Below are 18,977 nucleotides of genomic sequence, written 5' to 3' on the forward strand. Positions count from 1 at the left end.
TCAATACCACTTTGTTATAAAATGTATATAGGGTACAGTGTGTCGAAAGTGAATCCAGTAGAATTTTTTTATTGCATACCAGTTATGGGTGACAATGGCTAAATAAACCTTTTGGCTCAAGAACATCAAGCTGTAGTCAATAAAAGCCCTGATACTGACGTGGCAGTGATTGCTGTTAGTCTGCAGATAGATTTACAGTGTAAATTGCATTTTTTCACAGGAGGAGGCAGCAGAACGAGGACTGACGTCTCTAAGGTCTCTGCAGCTCCTGGCACTAGTGTGTGTTCAGCACTCATTGGCATCCATACATTCACAGGTTGTGACTCTGCTTGTGCCTTTCATGGCAAAGGCAAAAAAAACCTTTTCTTTTGCACGTCATAAAAAAGAATACCTGACTGGGTTTGCAAAGCTGGGCAGCAGTTTTAAACTTGACCTACAAACATTTAACACGTTGTGTAAATACGTGTGCCACCTGTTTTGCCAGTCATGTGCCAAAAATGATGCCAAATGCAGATCTTTCTGTATGGCCTCGTCAGTCTTGCCAGAACATTCTATTCCCCCCAAAACTGATGCTCTGTACCAACATTGCAGGACAGCAGACTATCAAGCAGCAATTATGAAACGTTGTCTGACAGTTAAAATGTGTGCCCCTTCACCCATTGGGAATGGGTGGGACATTGAGGATGGGCAGTTGGCAGTGACATGGATGACTAAAAATCCTGCCCGATACTGTTTTGCAAGTAGTCAACTGTAGTTGAAAGGCAACCAATTGTGACATGGGAAGATGTTCCTGTATGTCTGCAAAACTTTCTTGTACTGATTTATATCGGTGCCAAGCATGTGAGAATGTTTCCAAAGAAACAGAAGACACTTGGATGGGATGATGACTTTGAGTAAAGCGATTTTGAGGAGTAATGTTGTCATGTACAGTTTTACTATTCTTTTATTTCTATTTTTTTTAATTCGTTTTTCAATATTTGTATGTGTAATAATGTGTATTTCTATAGTATGAGATACTTCCATGTTTAAATAAATGTGTACCAACAGTACTATACTTGAATGATTCCAACCTTTTGTGTATATACAGTGTGATTAAAAAAGGCTGTGCCAAAATCAAAATGCCATGTCAAAAACGAAAAACATAAAAAAACAACAACAAAAAAACTACCTTGGACAGATGTAGGAAGTAAGTTTAATTTCATGTTTTCATAGTACTCAAATATGGCCATCACCAGCAGCATGGACAACATCAAGTTGACATGAGAATTCCTCCCTCCCGCGTTGATTGCGTCTGTTATGTAATCTTTCATGTCATCAATATTCGCTGGAAGTGGTGGAACATACACTTAGTGTATAACATACGTTATGTGCCATAAAGATGGATAACGAACTTTGTCTTTAACATACCAACACGTCCAGCAAGTACTGATGATGTGAAATATCGAACAACAGTCGCAATCAAGACAATAACTGCGACATGCACACGTTTGAGAGGAATTCTCATCGTGGCTTGATTTTGTCCGTGCTGCTGGGTGTGCTCACATTTGAGCACTTGTGAAACATGAAATAAAACTTGGAAGTTATCGTCAACACGTGTCCATCACTTCTTTTGTGATGTCTTTCATTTTTTAAGTATCACCTTATGATTTTGGCACATTATATTTTTGATCACCCTTTAATTTTTTTGTCTTATTCCATTTTTGCCATGATTCACATCTAGGAGGGTGTGGTAGCAATTGGGTTGATTTTCAGCTATTTATGATCATGGCGTGCATTTTTTATTTTATATATTTCATTGCATAGTAGGTTGTGATATTTTTAATATGACACATAAGCCTTTAGCTTAATTCAATATATATTTCATTGTGCTGGGTGCAAATCATTAATGTTGAAGTGTTTCCTTCAAGAAATTAGCTACATTTCTCATTCTGAATTCACCTATGTGTATACTAAGGCACCAATACTTGTTTCAAATGTTTGGTAGATGTGTTTATGACATTTGATAAAGATTTTGTGTTGCCAGAATTAATATAACACTTAAAACAAGCAAAAACAGCAACACTAGATCTGTATTTTTGTGTATTCACATCAGGATACATTTCTGGCTGGTGACTAAGTTAGGAGGGTATTGGCTTTGAAAAAATCAATTTTCTAAGCACTTTTTCCATGGTCCCAATAAAGCCATATTTCCACAAGCTTGTCCATTCGCAGCACTTCCTGGTCAACTCTAATCTTTTAATGGACGACGGTCTCACAGAAGAAGTTGTAGCTGTCAGTGAAGGGTGTTTCAGTTCTGAAAAACACGCACACACACATAAACCATGTGAGAACTGTTTCATCCATATCATATTTACATAATCTTCCAATCCAAATTATATAGGCTTGTCTATTCTGCCATTTTTTCCTGAATAAAATTATCAAATAGGTTTTTGGAACTACGGTTAAACAGACTAAATACTATGTTATTTGTCAATCTAAACTTTTTGCTCAAAGTTAACAATCTAACATCATAATAATGACCGCTACAGCCCAGAACTCACATTGCAAGTCTTAACTTCATATGTGATCTGACCAGAAGCCCACAACTCCCATAGTTATTCACAACAAAAGGCGTGTGTGTGGCTTACCTGTAGTGAATGTCGTTAAAAATCCCAGTCGACGCTTTTTCAGCAAGATCCTTCGACGGAGCCTGGGAAGAAAGCCATTGTCTGACGCAACCACGCGGGCTCTGCACGTTTTTTCCAAATTCCTGCCCTTTTTCGCCCTTGGACAGTTGAGAGATGCATATAGCATCGTTTCGATGCCTTTTGACTAAATTCCGAATGCGGTTTTCTTATCTTTGGTTCATCTTGCTCGTGTCGTAGCTTGGCACGGTCGCCGCCATATTGTTTGTTTATCGAAGCGCATAGCAACAGTCCTCGTCTCCTATTGGTGCACGTGACCTAAAATGGCTTCACACACTGACGATACGACTCCGCCGTATCAATATCACTGCGCCACGGGGGAAAAAAAGACCGACACGAAAACGCTAATTACTAAAAAATGACTGGAAACCGTGAGTAGAACTTTTTTTTTTGGTAGTAATTAGCAACGTATGTAAATTACAATGCAGAGATCATGTAGATCCATTTCAGTGGAACGAAATCCATTTTCTAAGCACTTTTTCCATGGTGCCAATACAGCCTAAAAATGTCATTGTTTCAGTATACCTACTCCAATATTTTTACAGGATATTATTTTTTTTATCCAAGTATTTTTCCCCAATAGCTAAATAAATGGCATGGTCATGACAAATAATAGTCTTGTGCTAAATGGAATATGAAATAATAAAAATCCATTTATTCAAGGTGACATGGCAAAATTACGAGACTTTAGCCAGCAAAATACTTTTTTTTTTTTTTTTTTACTATTAAAAACCTGTTCCTTTCCACACGATTCCTCTGAAAAATGGCCTGATCGGCCTGATTTCCGATCACATAATCGGATAGAGGACATCCCTATTAACAGAATATGATCATCAGGGCACAGACCTTTCCATCAGGAAGTTCGATGTAGCCTTCAATATCTGTAGCTGCAGTTTTTCCAAAATGGCCAATAAGCCCTTCTAGTTTGAGACCTGTAAATGTGCTGGCCATTTTCCAGAACCTGGGGAGAAAAGTATTTTGAACGGCAATAGTATACAACATTTAATGCCATTATGATTTTGGTCCAAAAATGGCCTTTCATATGAGCTCTTAATGGAAATGACAACACCTTCATCATGTGCATTCCAGCAGAAAGAATTGTATTTCATTTTTATGAGGTTTAATCAACTAATGTTTAATTGTTCCTTCATTACAAGGTCGTGGTTGAAAGTAAGCCAGTCCTGTACCCACTAACTTATATTTTTTTTCAGTTATGTACTGTACTGTGCTTTATTGTAACCTCTTAATCTTTCTTATGTCGTTGTGTCTTACTGTTCCGTTACCTGCCTAGGGACTGCGGATGTAAATTAGAATTTTTGCTATAATCCGTCATATCTACGTCTTTTAGATGTCTCTAAATAGATGTTTATCAATGTGCACTGCCCCTATCACATAAATAAACAATAGAGGAGAAAATGGAAATAAAAGCCAGAATTTCCAGGAAGTGCCCATCATAAGTAGTGGCAGACAATGCCGGTCCTATTTTAGCCAATCATATGTGAGTATTCCAGATTACCCCGCCCTTTCTTGTGACATCATTAATACCCATTATCAGATGTACCTGTGCTCATGTCTATAGGTGTGCATGTGTGTGGGTATAATTGACACCAGCGCTGTGCCCATAAGCAGTGTAATTTTTATTGTCTTCAAACATTATTTTATCGGCTATCATCGTTTTGCTCACATGAATAAATATTGGCATTCAAACAAAAGGCTCTCTTTAAAGCAACACGAGGTGACTTCAGTTTTGTTCAATTTTAGCGACGCAGGTGGAAAAAAACAGTAGTGTTTTGTAGCGATGTCCCGATCGATCGGGTCCGATCACGTCATTTTCAAAGTATCGGAATCGGCAAAAAAATATCGGACATGCCTTTTTTTAATAGATATATTTTTTTTGTAATTAAATCGTTTTCTAATTGTATTTAACGTTACAGACATAATATGTTACACTCATCCAGAGTCTTTAGTTTAGGCTTAAGGTAGGAATATCAAATTTATCCCGTTAACGGCGGTAATTTTTTTTTTTTTTTTAATTATCACGTTAAAATATTTAACGCAATTAACGCATGCGCTGCACGACCCATTCACGCATTGTCGCGTTAAATCTGTAATGGCGCCGTTTTACCTATAAATAGAGCTAAAAGTAAAATGAGTAGAGTGAATTTTGGCAGCCTTTGGAGCCTTTTTTTAATTGGCTAAAGCCTTACGATCCCTCTCCCTACGATTAGAAATATTGTGGGAAACAATGTGGGGAAGAAAGGTAGTAATTGATCTTTTTCTTAACACCATATGTTATTTCCCAACGTAGAGAAGATATATCAATTGGTACCACTACGCACAGTCATGGTTGCACTTCCCATCATGCATTTGGGCAGAACAGTTAAATGGCTACAGTATCATTTACTGAGTGCTCAACAAATACACTAGATGGCAATATTTAGTCACAATATACAAAGTCACATTTATCCTTTAAGAATTATAAGTCTTTCTATCCGTGGATCCCTCTCACAGAAAGAATGTTAATAATGTAAATGCCATCTTGAGGATTTATTGTCATAATAAACAAATACAGTACTTATGTACTGTATGTTGAATGTATATATCCGTCCGAGTTTTATTCATTTTTTTCTTAATGCATTGCCAAAATGTATATGATCGGGAAAAATTATCGGGAATGATTGGAATTGAATCGGGAGCACAAAAAAAAAACAATCAGATCGGGAAATATCGGGATCAGCAGATACTCAAAGTAAAACGATCAGGATCGGATCGGGAGCAAAAAAACATGTTCCGGACAACCCTAGTGTTTTGCCTTAAGGAAGACTGCGTTTCCCATGAGGACCAGCGCACAGTGTCGTAAAATCCTGATCTTCCGGTCGCCTGCAGATGGATTGAATGTGAATGTGTGAGAGATGAATAGTAATGAGGTAATGAATCGAGTTTTGGCCAAATAATAGCATATGACAATGTTGAAAATAAGAAATGTTTGATTTTGTACCGTATTCTCCTTGGTATTCCTAATATTTTGATTTTGTACCGTATTCTCCTTGGTATTCCTAACTTTGGCTTGAAATATTTACGTAAAATGAATGATAACTGCCCGGTTATGTAATTTTAACCAAGAGTAGAGTGTTTTACGCTCATATCGATAGAAATTCTGCGATTCAAGCATTTATTTGAGATTTTTCTTCCTAAAAAGCTCTTTGTTTTGTGTTGGCCGCCATGTTGGATTTTGTATCTCTACACAAAAGCAGAATTCAACCTAAATATGTTGTGAATGTATCAAGAAAAATGCAAATTTTGCTTTTGTTGAGTAAAATTAAGATGATTACGCATGCTTCCCTCAAGTATTAAGTTTCTGGTGTGAAAATTGAGTGATTTATTAGCTGTTGAAAACACTTGCATGAAAAAAAATTAAGTTGCTATTTTGAGCAAAAGCTGTGGTAAATGTTGCTATTGATCCTGAAAATATAAGTGATTATCTCTGCAGTTGGTGATTTTTGTGTTGAGTTTTTGAAAGTGGGCCCCCTATGGATCAGCCCCGAACCCCGGGTCCCGTCAACTGATTGTGAAAACTATGCTGGTAGCCTCCCTTTTTCTGATTTTTTTATGTCTCCTCAGGCAAAACTTTTTTTCTCTTTTGTTGCTCTGCCATCTTTGCAGAATTTGCGCCAAAGCATTTGCATAAACTTCCGTCTTTATAACGAATAGGGAAAGGAGGAAGTGCCGTATGCCGTAAAGCAGTGAGCACATTTGTAGTTTGTGTGGCAGGGTTCCTGCAACCCACCTAAAAGGGAATTAGTGCCAGTGGACGCAATACAGACACCTTCAAGATATAAAAGAGGTGTTATTCAACTACTTGTCAGTGGACATATCATCACAAATGTTATGAAAATATTTTATAAAGGTTCCAAAGGTACCTAGTGTTGCTTTAAGTTGTGTATTGTTGTTGTATTTTTTGTGGCGTTTACTTGATATGTCCAGATCCTGATGTTGTCAGTAGTCCAGGGTTAAATGGCGAGAAGGTCACCCGGTATACTTCCTGAGAAATGGCTTTGCACCTGAGCATCACCTCCTCCTGCCTCCAGTTCCACACTGTCAACATGTAGTCAGGTGCGCTGCCCAGGCTGGCCAGAAGACTTTCATCACTATTAAAGTTTACAGAGCTGAACGCAAGGTCTGTACCATCTATAGAAACAGGTAGCGCATAAGAATGGAGCAAATCCTTGAGAGTAATAATGACATCAATGAAGGATTGTGGTTCTATTTACCTCTAAGGATGCGGTATGCTTGTAATGAAGGATATTTAAATACTACCAGAATGGGTTTTCTCCCCTTCTCTCCCACGACTAAATATTCTTTTGTATTGCTTACCTGGAAAAAATTAGACAATTAAAATATTTTTTTTTTCAAATCATGAACTGTTACATATACAGTGGTTTGAAAAAGTATCTGAAACTTTTGAAATTTCTCACATTTCTGCATAAAATCACCATCAAATGTGATCTGATCTTTGTCAAAATCACACAGATGTAAAAACTGTCTGCTTTAACTAACACCATCCAAACATTTATAGGTTTTCATATGAATGAATGTTAATGAGGATAGTATGCAAAAAATGACAGAAGGGGGGAAAATCAGTAAGTGAACCATCACATTTAATATTTTGTGCCCCCCATTTTTGGCAGCAATAATTTCAACCAGACACTTCCTTTAGCTGCAGATCAGTCTGGCACATCGATCAGGACTAATCTTGGCCCATTCTTCTCTACAAAACAGATGTAGTTCAGTCAGATTCCTGGGATGTCTAGCATGAATTGCTGTCTTTAGGTCATGACACAGCATCTCAATGGGGTTCAAGTCTGGACTTTGACCTGGCCACTCCAGAACATGTATTCTGTTCCTCTGAAACCATTTTGAAGTTGATTTACTTCGTTGTTTTGGATCATTGTCTTGTTGCAGCATCCAACCTCTTTTTAGCATTAACTGTCTGACAGACGGCCTTAGGTTTTCCTGCAAAACATCCTGATAAACTTTTGAATTCATTCTTCCATTAATAATTGCAAGTTGTCCAGGCCCTGAAGCACCAAAACAGCCCCAAATCATGACGCTCCCTCCACCACGCTTCACGGTGGGGATCAGGAGTTGATGTTGGTGAGCTGATACTTTTTTCTTTCCACACATGCCGTTATGTGTTACTCCCAAACAATTCAACTTTGGTTTCATCAGTCCACAAATATTTTTGCACAAACTTCTTTGGAGTGTCCAATTGCCTTTTTGCTAACATTAGACTGGCAACAATGTTTGTTTGTTTTTTTAGACAACAGTGGCTTCCTCTGTGGAGTCCTCCCATGAACATAAGTCTTGGCCATAGTTTTACATACAGTTGATGTGTGCACAGAGATATTGGACCGTGCCAGTAATTTCTGTAAGTCTTTAGCACCTTTTTACCTCTAAGTGTATTCTGCGCTGAACTCTTTGCATCATCTTTGGTGGACGGCCATTTCTTGGGTGAGAAGCAACAGTGCCAAACTCTCTCCATCTGTAGACAACTTCTCTGACTGTCGATTGATGAACATCCAGACTTTAAGAGATGGTTTTGTATCCTTTCCCAGCCTTATACAAATCAACAGTCCTTGATCGCAGGTCTTCAGACAGCTCTTTTGACCGAGCCATGATGCGCATCAGACAATGCTTCTCATCAAGACATTTCTTACCAGGTGTGTGTTTTATAGTGGGCAGGGCAGCTTTAACCACTCATCATTGATTGGACACACACCTGACTTAAAATGTTTGGTAAAAATTGGTTTCAATTGCTCTTTAAGTCTCCTTAGGCAGAGGGTTCACTTACTTATTTTTCCCCCTTCTGTCATTGTTTGCATGCTATCCTCATTAAAATATGAAAACCTATAACCTATATTTGGGGGGGTTTAGTTATAGCAGACACTGTTTTTACATCTGTGTGATTTTGACAAAGATCAGATCACATTTGATGGTGATTTTATGCAGAAATGTGAGAAATACCAACGGGTTCAGATACCTTTTCATATCACTTTATTTGAAAACATTAATGTTTATATATCCGATCAGACACGCAAAAAGAAGCAAGTGTATTTTTTTCACTTAACAACAAAACTCATCCCTAGTCACCATTACACAAAATGACAATACTTTTATATGTATGGTAAGGTGGACTTTGATTTATAAAAATGTTATTTGTATGCAAAGATGCAAAGACTGACACACAACATCAATATTCTTACCGCAATGGCGCCAATTCCCCCTCCACTGCATGAGCGCAGGTATGTCTGCTCCTTAGTGCAAACATCAAGCAGGATGAGTACCTGACCCGCTATAAAGACCAGAGTTCTGTCATCCAGCAGCTGCAGGTTTGCTCTACGGCCACAGTCGTACCCAAATGAATGACTTCAAGAAAAACAAACAAGATAGAAATTATATCAGTTTGAAAACTCACCTCAGACTCATCAACACACTTTGTATCTATAAACATAACTATCATAAAAATATCACATAAACACTTTGTTCAATGCTCTATAAGACTATTTTGCATGTGAGTATGATGATACTAATCTGCAACACAAAAAGAAAGAATAACGTGTACATTTTTCAGCTAAAAAATGAAAAAATTACGAGAGGAACAGGAGGTTCTCTGGAAGGTTAGAGTCAGGTGTGATGAATGGTTTGGAGTGAAGCTCCTCATAACTGTAACACATGTCAACTGGTAATAACGGCTTTGCTTCCTCATCCTGCTTAGTGCCTTCTTTGCCCTCCTGTGTAAGAGAGCAATATTACTTCATTAATTGCTTACCATTGGTTAAACATTTTTTTTTTTTTTTTTTAAACCTGTCCTGTTCAGCTGTTTGACACAGAGAATGGAAGTCTAAGTGCCCAGATTCTGAACAGTTTTAATGTTTCACATTGAGAGTCTGACATACTCCCATTGTGATCATTCAAAATACCTTTTTATTATGACAAAGCAGCGAACAGGAAGGGATTATGGGGGGACAGAAGAAAAGAAATACAAGAGAAGAAGGAAAAGAAACACATACACAAACAACAACTAGAAATACATTGAACATCTAAACTAGTTACTAATATGCTGGTGCTATCGTCAGCGAGATGTATTTCCGGTTTACACCATGTGGGGGCCTATTGGCCAGTGAAAGAGGAGAATGGGGGTGGGGGTGTCTATAAGCCTATAAGCTAAGTGATTGAAAGGGGTAGAGTGTACACAAATCAGTTCTGTGATCTAGAACCCAGTAATCATGTGAATCTCTTATGAGTAAGCCCGTTGGCGACCAACCCTACGCCGCCGCATCGCCAATCCCGGCACCGGGACCCCCGACCCGAGAATGCCCTACCACATCCAGCAGCACGCAGGCCCCACCGGGCGCGCGACAGCCACGCAGACGGGCGGAGAAGCCGCGCGGGCGCCAACCCAGGGCCACGGCCCCCACCCAGCCAGCCCGGGGAGGGAGGGAGGGCGTGGGGGCGGGGGGCCATGCGCAGCCCATCCCTCCTCCCGCAGCCCAGCAAAGGAGCCATCGTCCCCCCCCCGGGACCCAGGGTGGTCCCCCGGGCCACCCATCAACCGGCCTTCAGGGATGGCAGGAGGGGACGCATCACCAACCCCACGCCTACACCCACCCCCGCCCGCCCACCCGGGCCACGAGCCACAGCCGCAGCCCCCCAACCGGCACGGCACGCCACGGGACCCCCAGCGGCCCACCAAGCCCCAGGCAAGGCAGGGTCCCCCGCCGGTGCAGGCGACACCCCGCTGATACACCGGCGCCCAGTCAGCGACCCGCGACGGAGCGCAGGGCAGATGCCCAGCCAGAGAAGAGAGGGGAAGGCGGAGGCAGGAGAACGCCCAGGAACTGCCACGGGGCGATGCAAGATCGGAGACCCGACCCCCCAACCTACTCCCGCGGCCGGCAGCCGAGGCAGAGGGGAGGCCACACCCCAGGAGCCACGCCATATAAAAAAGTGTGGGACCCACCTACCACCCTATTACTGTGGCTGCCAGGTTCCTGACTGGCAGCCATCACCCAGCACCGTGATGGGGGTGTGAGGGGAGGGTAGTGCAATGTATGCATTAAAATAGGAGAGCTTGGCTTGGGGCAGTGGGACCGCAGCATGGAGCTTCTGCCCAGCCGCCCGTCCCACCGCCCTTTGCCAGAGCTCTCCTGTGGAGTATGATGTGTGGTGCATTTAAAAAAGGTGCAGAGATGGCGGGGCCTGTGGTGAGGAGGCAGCCGTGAGGTACCCCCACCCCCAACAGGTCCCAACCATCCCACAACCTTGGTGTGTGGTGCATTAAAAACAGGGGGGAGCCGGGCCGGGACTGTAAAGCCCCGTCCCAACTCTCCCCGGAGAAATGTATGAGCATGTAAGTGCCAAGGTGAAAAATATTTACAGTGCCGAAGTGAGAAGTGCGTGAGTTAAGAGGCAGGCTCCCGCGGGCGTGGCCCCGTCCACCAGAACCACCGGCCGCAGGGCAGAAGAGGCGTCAGGGCCCCGATCAATCTCCGCCCCAGACCACCCACGGCGCCTCCGCGACCGCCCCCCCCCCCCCCCCCCCCACCCACCGAGCACCCACCCCGCACTCCGAGCAGGCGCCACACCAAGCGCCGGCGACCAGGGGACGTCCACCCCACCGGCAAGGGACAGCAAGCCTCACCCAAGGCCCCGCGGGCCCCAAGAGGCCCCGCCAATGACCCCGCCGGCCGGGGGGCAGCAGCGGCCGCCGCGGCCCAGGGAGGCGGACAGGGCCGGAAGCAGACCAAGGGGACGGAAGCGCGCCCCCCACAACCCACCCCCGGGCCAGGAGGGGCGCGCGGCATGACACCGAGGGGAACCTCCCCGGCACCCGGTACAGGGAGACGCGGCTCCGGCCAGGCGGACCTGGGAGGGAACCATGGCTGCCGCATGCACCCCCCGGCCCCCACCCCAACTCCACCCCACCCCACCCCGGCCGGCCGGGGAAGGGCCGCGGCCCCGGACCGGCACCCGCGCGGCCCCCCCCACCCGCCCACGACACCAGCGCGCGCCCGACGGGACCCCCGCACAGCCAGACGCAACCAGACAAGCCCCGGCCGAAAATCCCGGGGGCCAAGACCGGCGACGGGACGGCCCAGGGCAGGACGCCAACAAACTCCACCTGTAAAGCTGACAGAAGAAGAGGTTTATCAAACACCATTAGATGTATGCCAAGGACCGGTGAAGTGTATTATTTACGCATAGTTCCTTAATTGTTCCAAGTCTGATAATATATAGGGTGTTCCAAAAAAAAGTTGCATATGTTCCCCAGCAGCTGGAAACCAAATTGTCTATGAGTATCCTTGTAAAATAAGCCCATTGACCGACTAAACTGTGAAGGAAGAAAGTGTATTTATTACATGCTGTTGGGAGTGTATAAAACAGTTTGGATTTAAACATGTCCTGTTTCCACCTGCAGAAGGATGCATACAACTTCCCTGGACACCCCGCATACATAAATTTATGTGTACATTTTTATTATTTTTGTGGCATTCCTTCGCAGGTGAGAGAGAATCCTTATTCTATGTTCATCATTCTTGCGACCGTTTCCCACTGTTGTTCGTATTTGTCCATTTTATTTGTCTGTTTGGCAGATATTTTCTCTAATGTTATATATTCAATGATTAGATTTAGCCATTGGTTAATGCTAATGTTTTGTTTGTTTTTCCAATTCAACAATATTGTTTTTTTGGCTATCGTTAGACTTGCTAGTAGTGGACGGGTTTGATGGATAGAGATATTCACTGTATTCAGATCGCCAAGCAGACAAAGAGTTGGAGACAATGGAATCCTGCAGTTCAATAGGAAAGAGAGTTTCTTCGTTACCTGTGCCCAGAAATCTTGTATTGGTTTACATTGCCAAAGAGCATGAAAGTATGTATCTGAAGTATCTTCGTTGCAGTTTGTACATTTATCGGATTGGGAGAACCCCATTTTGTGCATTTTAGATTGAGTAATATGCCATCTGTGCAGTATTTTGAACTGTATAAGCTGAAGGTTCTTATTCTTTGTCATTATAAATGTATTTTTACAGATGTTGGACCAATAGTTATTATCTAATGTTACCGAAAGTTCGTTATTCAATTTTTCGATTGGTAGGCAAGTAAAGTTGTTACATGAGAGGGCTTTATATACTTTTGAAAGTATTTTTTTTTTGTTGAGGATGTATATTTATTATTTTATTTACGAAAGGTGGTGGGTCTAACGTACCCGTTAGTGATGGAAATTTGCTTCTGATGGCTGCCCTGATTTTATTGTATTGCAGGAAATTGACCCCTTTGATCTGGAAATCTTGCATTATTTTTTCATATGACATGAATGTATTATCTTTAAACAAATGCTGTAACTGGTTTATTCCCGTATCATCCCATGCGCTGAAATAAATAGGAATTTTATTAACTCCAAAGTCTGGGTTGTGCCAGATTGGTGAGAATTTACACGGGGCTTGTTGTGGTTGCGTAATTTCCATACCTCTCCACCAGGCTTTCAAGGTACATGCTATCATTGGGTTTTTGAAGCAGCTATGGTGCTTAATACTAGAGCTAATATAGGGGAGGTTTGCCAATTGTATTTGGTTGCAGTCTGTTTGCTCTAATTCTAGCCATGACTGTTGTTCAGTGTTAAGATATAACCACCTAATAAGATATTGTATTTGATTTGCTATATAATAGTGTTGGAAATTAGGGGCCTCTAGACCCCCCTCTGGTTTATTTCTTTGCAATTTGGCAAGGCTAATTCTGTTTTTCTTATTTTTAAAGTAGAATTTTGTGACGGCTGAGTCTAGGTCTTGAAACCATTTTTGAGTGGGTTTAAAGGGGATCATTGAGAACAAATAGTTTATTTGTGGTAATACTTTCATTTTGACTGTTGCTATCCGGCCCAAAAGTGAGATGGGTAGATTATTCCAGTGTGTCAAATCTTCACATATTTTTGCTAAGAGAGGTGTACGGTTTAGTTTAGTTAATTCTGTAAGTTTTGGTGAAATGTTGATTCCAAGATACTTTATATTCCCTATTGGAATATTGTGATTTTGATTTGCAGGATTCCATGAGTTTGTTGATAAGGGCATTATAATTGATTTTGACCAATTTATAGCATAATCTGATATTTGTGAAAATGTCTTTATTAGTTCAAAAGTCTCATGTAGGGAGGATTCTGGTTTTTCTAGATATAATAGTATATCGTCTGCGTATAAGTTAATTTTGTGTTCTGATGTGTGCGAGCAAATCCCTTTGATATTAGCGTTTTGTCTTATTGCAATTGCTAATGGTTCAATAAATAGAGCGAATAATAGGGGTGAGAGTGGACAGCCTTGTCGAGTTCCCCTTTGAAGACAGAAACTTTGTGAAATGACCCCGTTTGTGTTTACAGTGGCTTTTGGGGCGTTGTAGAATATTTTTATCCAGCGGATAAATGGCTCACCGAAGCCAAATTTTTCCAAAACTTTGAAGAGAAAAATCCAGTTGACTTTGTCAAATGCTTTTTCTGCGTCCAAAGAGAGGATAATTGCTTTCTGTTTATAATTCTGTGCAATATTAATAAGATTTAACAAGCGTCTTATATTGTTTGTAGAGTTACGTCCTTTAATAAAGCCGGTCTGGTCTTTATGAATAATAGTGGGAAGAGTTTGTTCTAATCTAGTAGCTAAAGCCTTTGCAATAATTTTAATATCTGTATTCATTAAGGATATTGGTCTATAGTTTGCTGGTTGGGTTAGGTCTTTCCCTTCTTTTGGCAGTAGTTTGATTACTGCAGTGTTCATATTGTCTCTAATTTGACCCTTGGCACTGATTTCTTGAACCATTCTATAGAAAAGTGGTGCCAGCATATTCCAAAAGTGTTTAAAATATGATGTCGAGAACCCGTCGGGCCCCGGTGCGCGACCTGTTGGCATGTCCTTTACGGCATTCCATAATTCAGCGAGGGTAAGTGGGGTATCTAGCAATTGTTGGCTTTCTAAAGTTATTTGGGGGATGTCAAGATTATTAATGAATAGGTCAATGTCTTCATTATGATCGTTTGTCACCGAGTATAAGTTTTTGTAGTAGCTGTAGAAAGTTTCGTTAATTTTTTCTGGTGATTGTGTTATTATGCCGGCTGAATCTTGTATTGTTGTAATTAATGTTTTTTCTTTGTTACGTTCGAGTTGGTTTGTTAAACATTTTTTCATGGAGTATACATGCCATTTCTAGCAAATGCTTTTATTATATACGATAATTTTCATACTATAAGCCGCTACTTTTTCCCCTCATTTTGAATCCTGCGGTTTATAGTCCAGTGCGGCTTATTTGTTGATTTATTTACGTTAATAACACTTAATTTGACAGCGGCATCACAATGGGCATTACTGAATGCTTATTACTGATGTCAATAAGTGTCATCCAGCAAATTATGTCACTAATTCTATTTATGTCCAGCTCGGCTCTTTTACATCCATTAAGTGAGATCTTTTGCCGGATAACACTAAATGACATCTTTTATGAGCATGCATTAATGCTCATGAGTCATGACAGTGTCATAATTATGATTGTCTAATGACAGTCTTATGGCACCACTGTCAAATAAAGTGATACCAAATACCATAACTAGCAATTAATGTAACAACTGGAACAGTAACTGAAGAAATAATTAGCGCAGAATATGAAATTTGATTGTGATGTACATCTGTAGCGCTGCAATGCATGCTAGGAGGCATGTTGGACAACAACAGTGTTGACAGCAGGTGGCAGCAGAGGTTGACAGTCTCCCCCAAGGGAGCAGTGATGGCCAAATGAAGCTTCTTGAAGCAATGAAGCTTTGAACCAATTGGCTGCACCACCATGAAGCTTTGGACCAATTGGCTGCAAAGCTTCATGGTGGTTCATTTGGTCTTATGACAGTCTTATGATGCCGCTGTCAAATAATGTGTTGCCGGTTAATATCTTTCGGTGTATCCCATAATACAATGAGGACAGCTGCGGCTTATAGTCCATTGAGTCTTATCTATGAACAGATGTCGTTTTCGTGTCACATTTTGCTGGGTGGCGGCTTATAGTCAGGTGTGCCTTATAGTGCAAAAATCACAATAAGATAAGGAAGTCTAATAAGTGCAATCAACTCTTTCAGTGCCATTGACGATAATAAACATCCAATCATGGGTCTCTTTTCATCCTTCAGCTGTAAACTGAAATGATTTTGTCGCTAGTAGGCATCCAATCCATTTTAACAGGGAGGGATGGCTGCGAATGAAGATTCTTTCAGTCACTTCAAATTGATTGGACATTTATCCCTGTCAATGGCAGCCAGTGAGTTAACCTGTCTTGTCAAAAGCTATGGTTAAACAGTTCCAATATTCTCCACTCTGTTTTAATCATGTATTAAATATGACATCACAATTTAGGACGTGGTTTATCACCGATCTACACTTACATATAAACATTGTTCCGAACAAAGGTGGGTAGAGTAGCCAAAGATTTACTCAAGTAAGAGTAACGTTACTTAAAAAACAATATTACTTAAGAAAAAGTAGTCATCCAAACAAAGTACTCAAGTATAAGTAAAAAAATATTTGGTGAAAAGAATCCTCAAGTAATGAGTAACATTTTGAGAAACTGCCTACAATGTTTGATTTTTTTTTTTTTTTTTTTTTTAACAATACGGTACTTTTTTCAAAGTTACGCCAAAGAAAAAAAAAAAAAAAACATTGAATTCAGGCGCGAGAAAAAAAGTCTACAACAATTAAGCATTGTTTGTCCAAAGAGCATGAGTGCTCTCTAGTGGAGAAATTATATTTCCTATTATGAAATTAAAAGGCTCATCTCTAAGGTTTTCTGGGGTCAATCAGTGCCAAATAAAAACTGGGAGAGAGATTTAAATCCACGCTTTCCAGTGATGTTGACGGCGGCGCTCTGTGTCAAATACTTCTTTTTTTATGGTGCTTTAAAGACACCAAATACTTCATTTTTTATGGAGCTTTAAAGATGCCACGTGATTGAACAGGCTTGCATGATTATAGAACAGAAAGTTTTTAGTCTGATTGGTATAATGGAGTCTTGTGATTATTGTTTGTGACGTCTCATTGGTCAAACTGGTTGAGCCACTGTTGGCATCAGTGGCAAAAAAAAAGAAGTACTGTGATCCCTCGCTACTTTGCACCCGTATTTTTTTTTTTTAATAAATAAATAAATACAAATGAGCTGTCCTGAGCCAATCGCGTGGTCTCACTCTCCTTCAATTCCTCTCCCTGTTCTTTGTTCGTCAGAGATTGAACTGGAGTTGCTTATTAATGTAAATGATGATTGACAGACGGTTAAGCTTTTGCTAGAGACTCGACCTTCAAAGCGTTGCATAAGTCAATTATCGTTTAACTTGTTAAACAGTTGCCACAGCAACTTATTGTGTGTAAGTGAGCAGCTGGAGCGGATCCACTCAATGAAGAATTTAATAAAGACAAGCTTTTTGTTTTTGTTTTTTTGTTTTTTTTGTCCTTTTATTTGGTACTTTTTAAAAATGGATTGGGCGTCTACTTTTTCTGTCGTTTGAAAATAATTCTGTGAGACATTGACATGTTTAAAACTTATTATAATTATTTCATTTAAAGTGCTTAAAAAACATGTACATATATGTGTATATATATGTGTGTATATATATATATATATATATATATATATATATATATATATATATACATACAGTGGGGCCAATGGGTTTTCCACTGTATATGTGTGTATGTATATATATATATATATATGTATATATATATATATATATATATATATATATATATTTGAAAGTTTTTTTTAAGTATTATATTTTTATACTTTGGGGGAAAAGGTGAAAAAACATCTTATCTTTTTCCAATGATAAATGTGAATAAATACGTTGAACACACAAAAAAATGGGGGGGGGGGGGGCGCTACTTCGCTTTGGTTTTCACTAGGGCTGTCAAAATTATCGCGTTACCGGGCGTTAATTAATTTGTTTAATTAATCACGTTAATCACATGCCCCGCTCAAACAGATTAAAATGACAGCAAAGTGTCATTTCCACTTGTTACTTGTGTTTTTTGGAGTTTTTCCGCCCTCTGCTGGCGCTTGGGTGTGACTGATTTTATGGGTTTCAGCACCATAATTATTATTGACATCAACAATGGCGAGCTACTAGTTTATTTTTTGATTGAAAATTGTACAAACTTTATTGAAACGAAAACATTAAGATGGGTTTTAATATAAAATTTCTATAACTTGTTCTAACTTTTATCTTTTAAGAACTACAAGTCTTTCTATCCATGGATCACTTTAACAGAATGTCAATAATGTTAATGCCATCTTGTTAATTTATTGTAATAATAAACAAATACAGTACTTATGTACAGTATGTTGAATGTATTTATCCGTCTTGTGTCTTATTTTTCCATTTCAACAATGATTTAAAGAAAAATATGGCATATTTTATAGATGGTTTGAATTGCCATTAATTACGATTAATTAATTTTTAAACTGTGATTAACTCGATTAAAAATTTTAATTGTTTGACAGCCCTAGTTTTCACTTATTGTGGTGGGTTCTGGTCTCCAATAACCATGGAAAACGAGGGATCACTGTAAAATATACTGTAATATGTAGAATAAAGTGGAAAAATATAACGATTAGTGTAGCTCATAGTAGCGGAGTAAGAGTAGCGTTTATTCTTCACAAATCTACTCAAGGAAAAGCAAAAGGTATGGCTTAGTAAAATTACTCTTATAAGTACATTTTTCTCAAAAAGTTACTCAAGTAAATGTAACTGAGTAAATGTGTAATGGCTTACTACCCGCCTCTGGTTAGGAAAAACACTTCTGATAAGTATGGCGGTGACTAAGCATGCCTTCTTGGGTCGCAAGATTACACATTTTTACACATTATGCACTCAATCTTGAATTACATTATATCCTTATCTCTTAAAAAACGAATTTATGGCTGGACTGAAATGAGAAATATAATTTTTTTCCACCCTTACAAATACAAATTATCTTATTAAACTCTAACCAATGAATGTACACGATGTGATGAAAGGTTTCAATGTTTTCTGATTTTTTTCTGTTTTTTTGTTTTGTTGTTTTGATTTTTAGCACGATGCATTGTTTTTGTTTTGTGTTTTTTCTCAATTTTATTGTATAATACTTTCTTTATTTTATAATACTGACTTTTATATATAATGAACGATATATTTCGTTGTTGTAACGCACTTTGAGGGCGTTTCGGGTTTTTGTAAAGG

General features: G+C 39.9%; 1 protein-coding gene across 1 annotated transcript in view; it reads right to left on the reverse strand.

Moving 5' to 3' along the window:
* Positions 1-18,977, reverse strand: part of LOC130905910 (cilia- and flagella-associated protein 44-like) — a 74,701-nt gene that overhangs the window by 55,311 nt on the left and 413 nt on the right. Inside the window, exons 2-6 of the mRNA XM_057819692.1 lie at positions 9,336-9,475; positions 8,948-9,110; positions 6,956-7,058; positions 6,656-6,872; positions 3,531-3,645 (exon numbers count right to left, since the gene is read on the reverse strand). Of these exons, the coding sequence (XP_057675675.1) occupies positions 3,531-3,645; positions 6,656-6,872; positions 6,956-7,058; positions 8,948-9,110; positions 9,336-9,475 (738 nt within the window). The remainder of the gene's footprint in view (positions 1-3,530; positions 3,646-6,655; positions 6,873-6,955; positions 7,059-8,947; positions 9,111-9,335; positions 9,476-18,977) is intronic.

The sequence above is a fragment of the Corythoichthys intestinalis genome, chromosome 17 (assembly GCF_030265065.1).
Source record: "Corythoichthys intestinalis isolate RoL2023-P3 chromosome 17, ASM3026506v1, whole genome shotgun sequence".
NCBI classification, from domain to species: Eukaryota; Metazoa; Chordata; class Actinopteri; order Syngnathiformes; family Syngnathidae; genus Corythoichthys; species Corythoichthys intestinalis.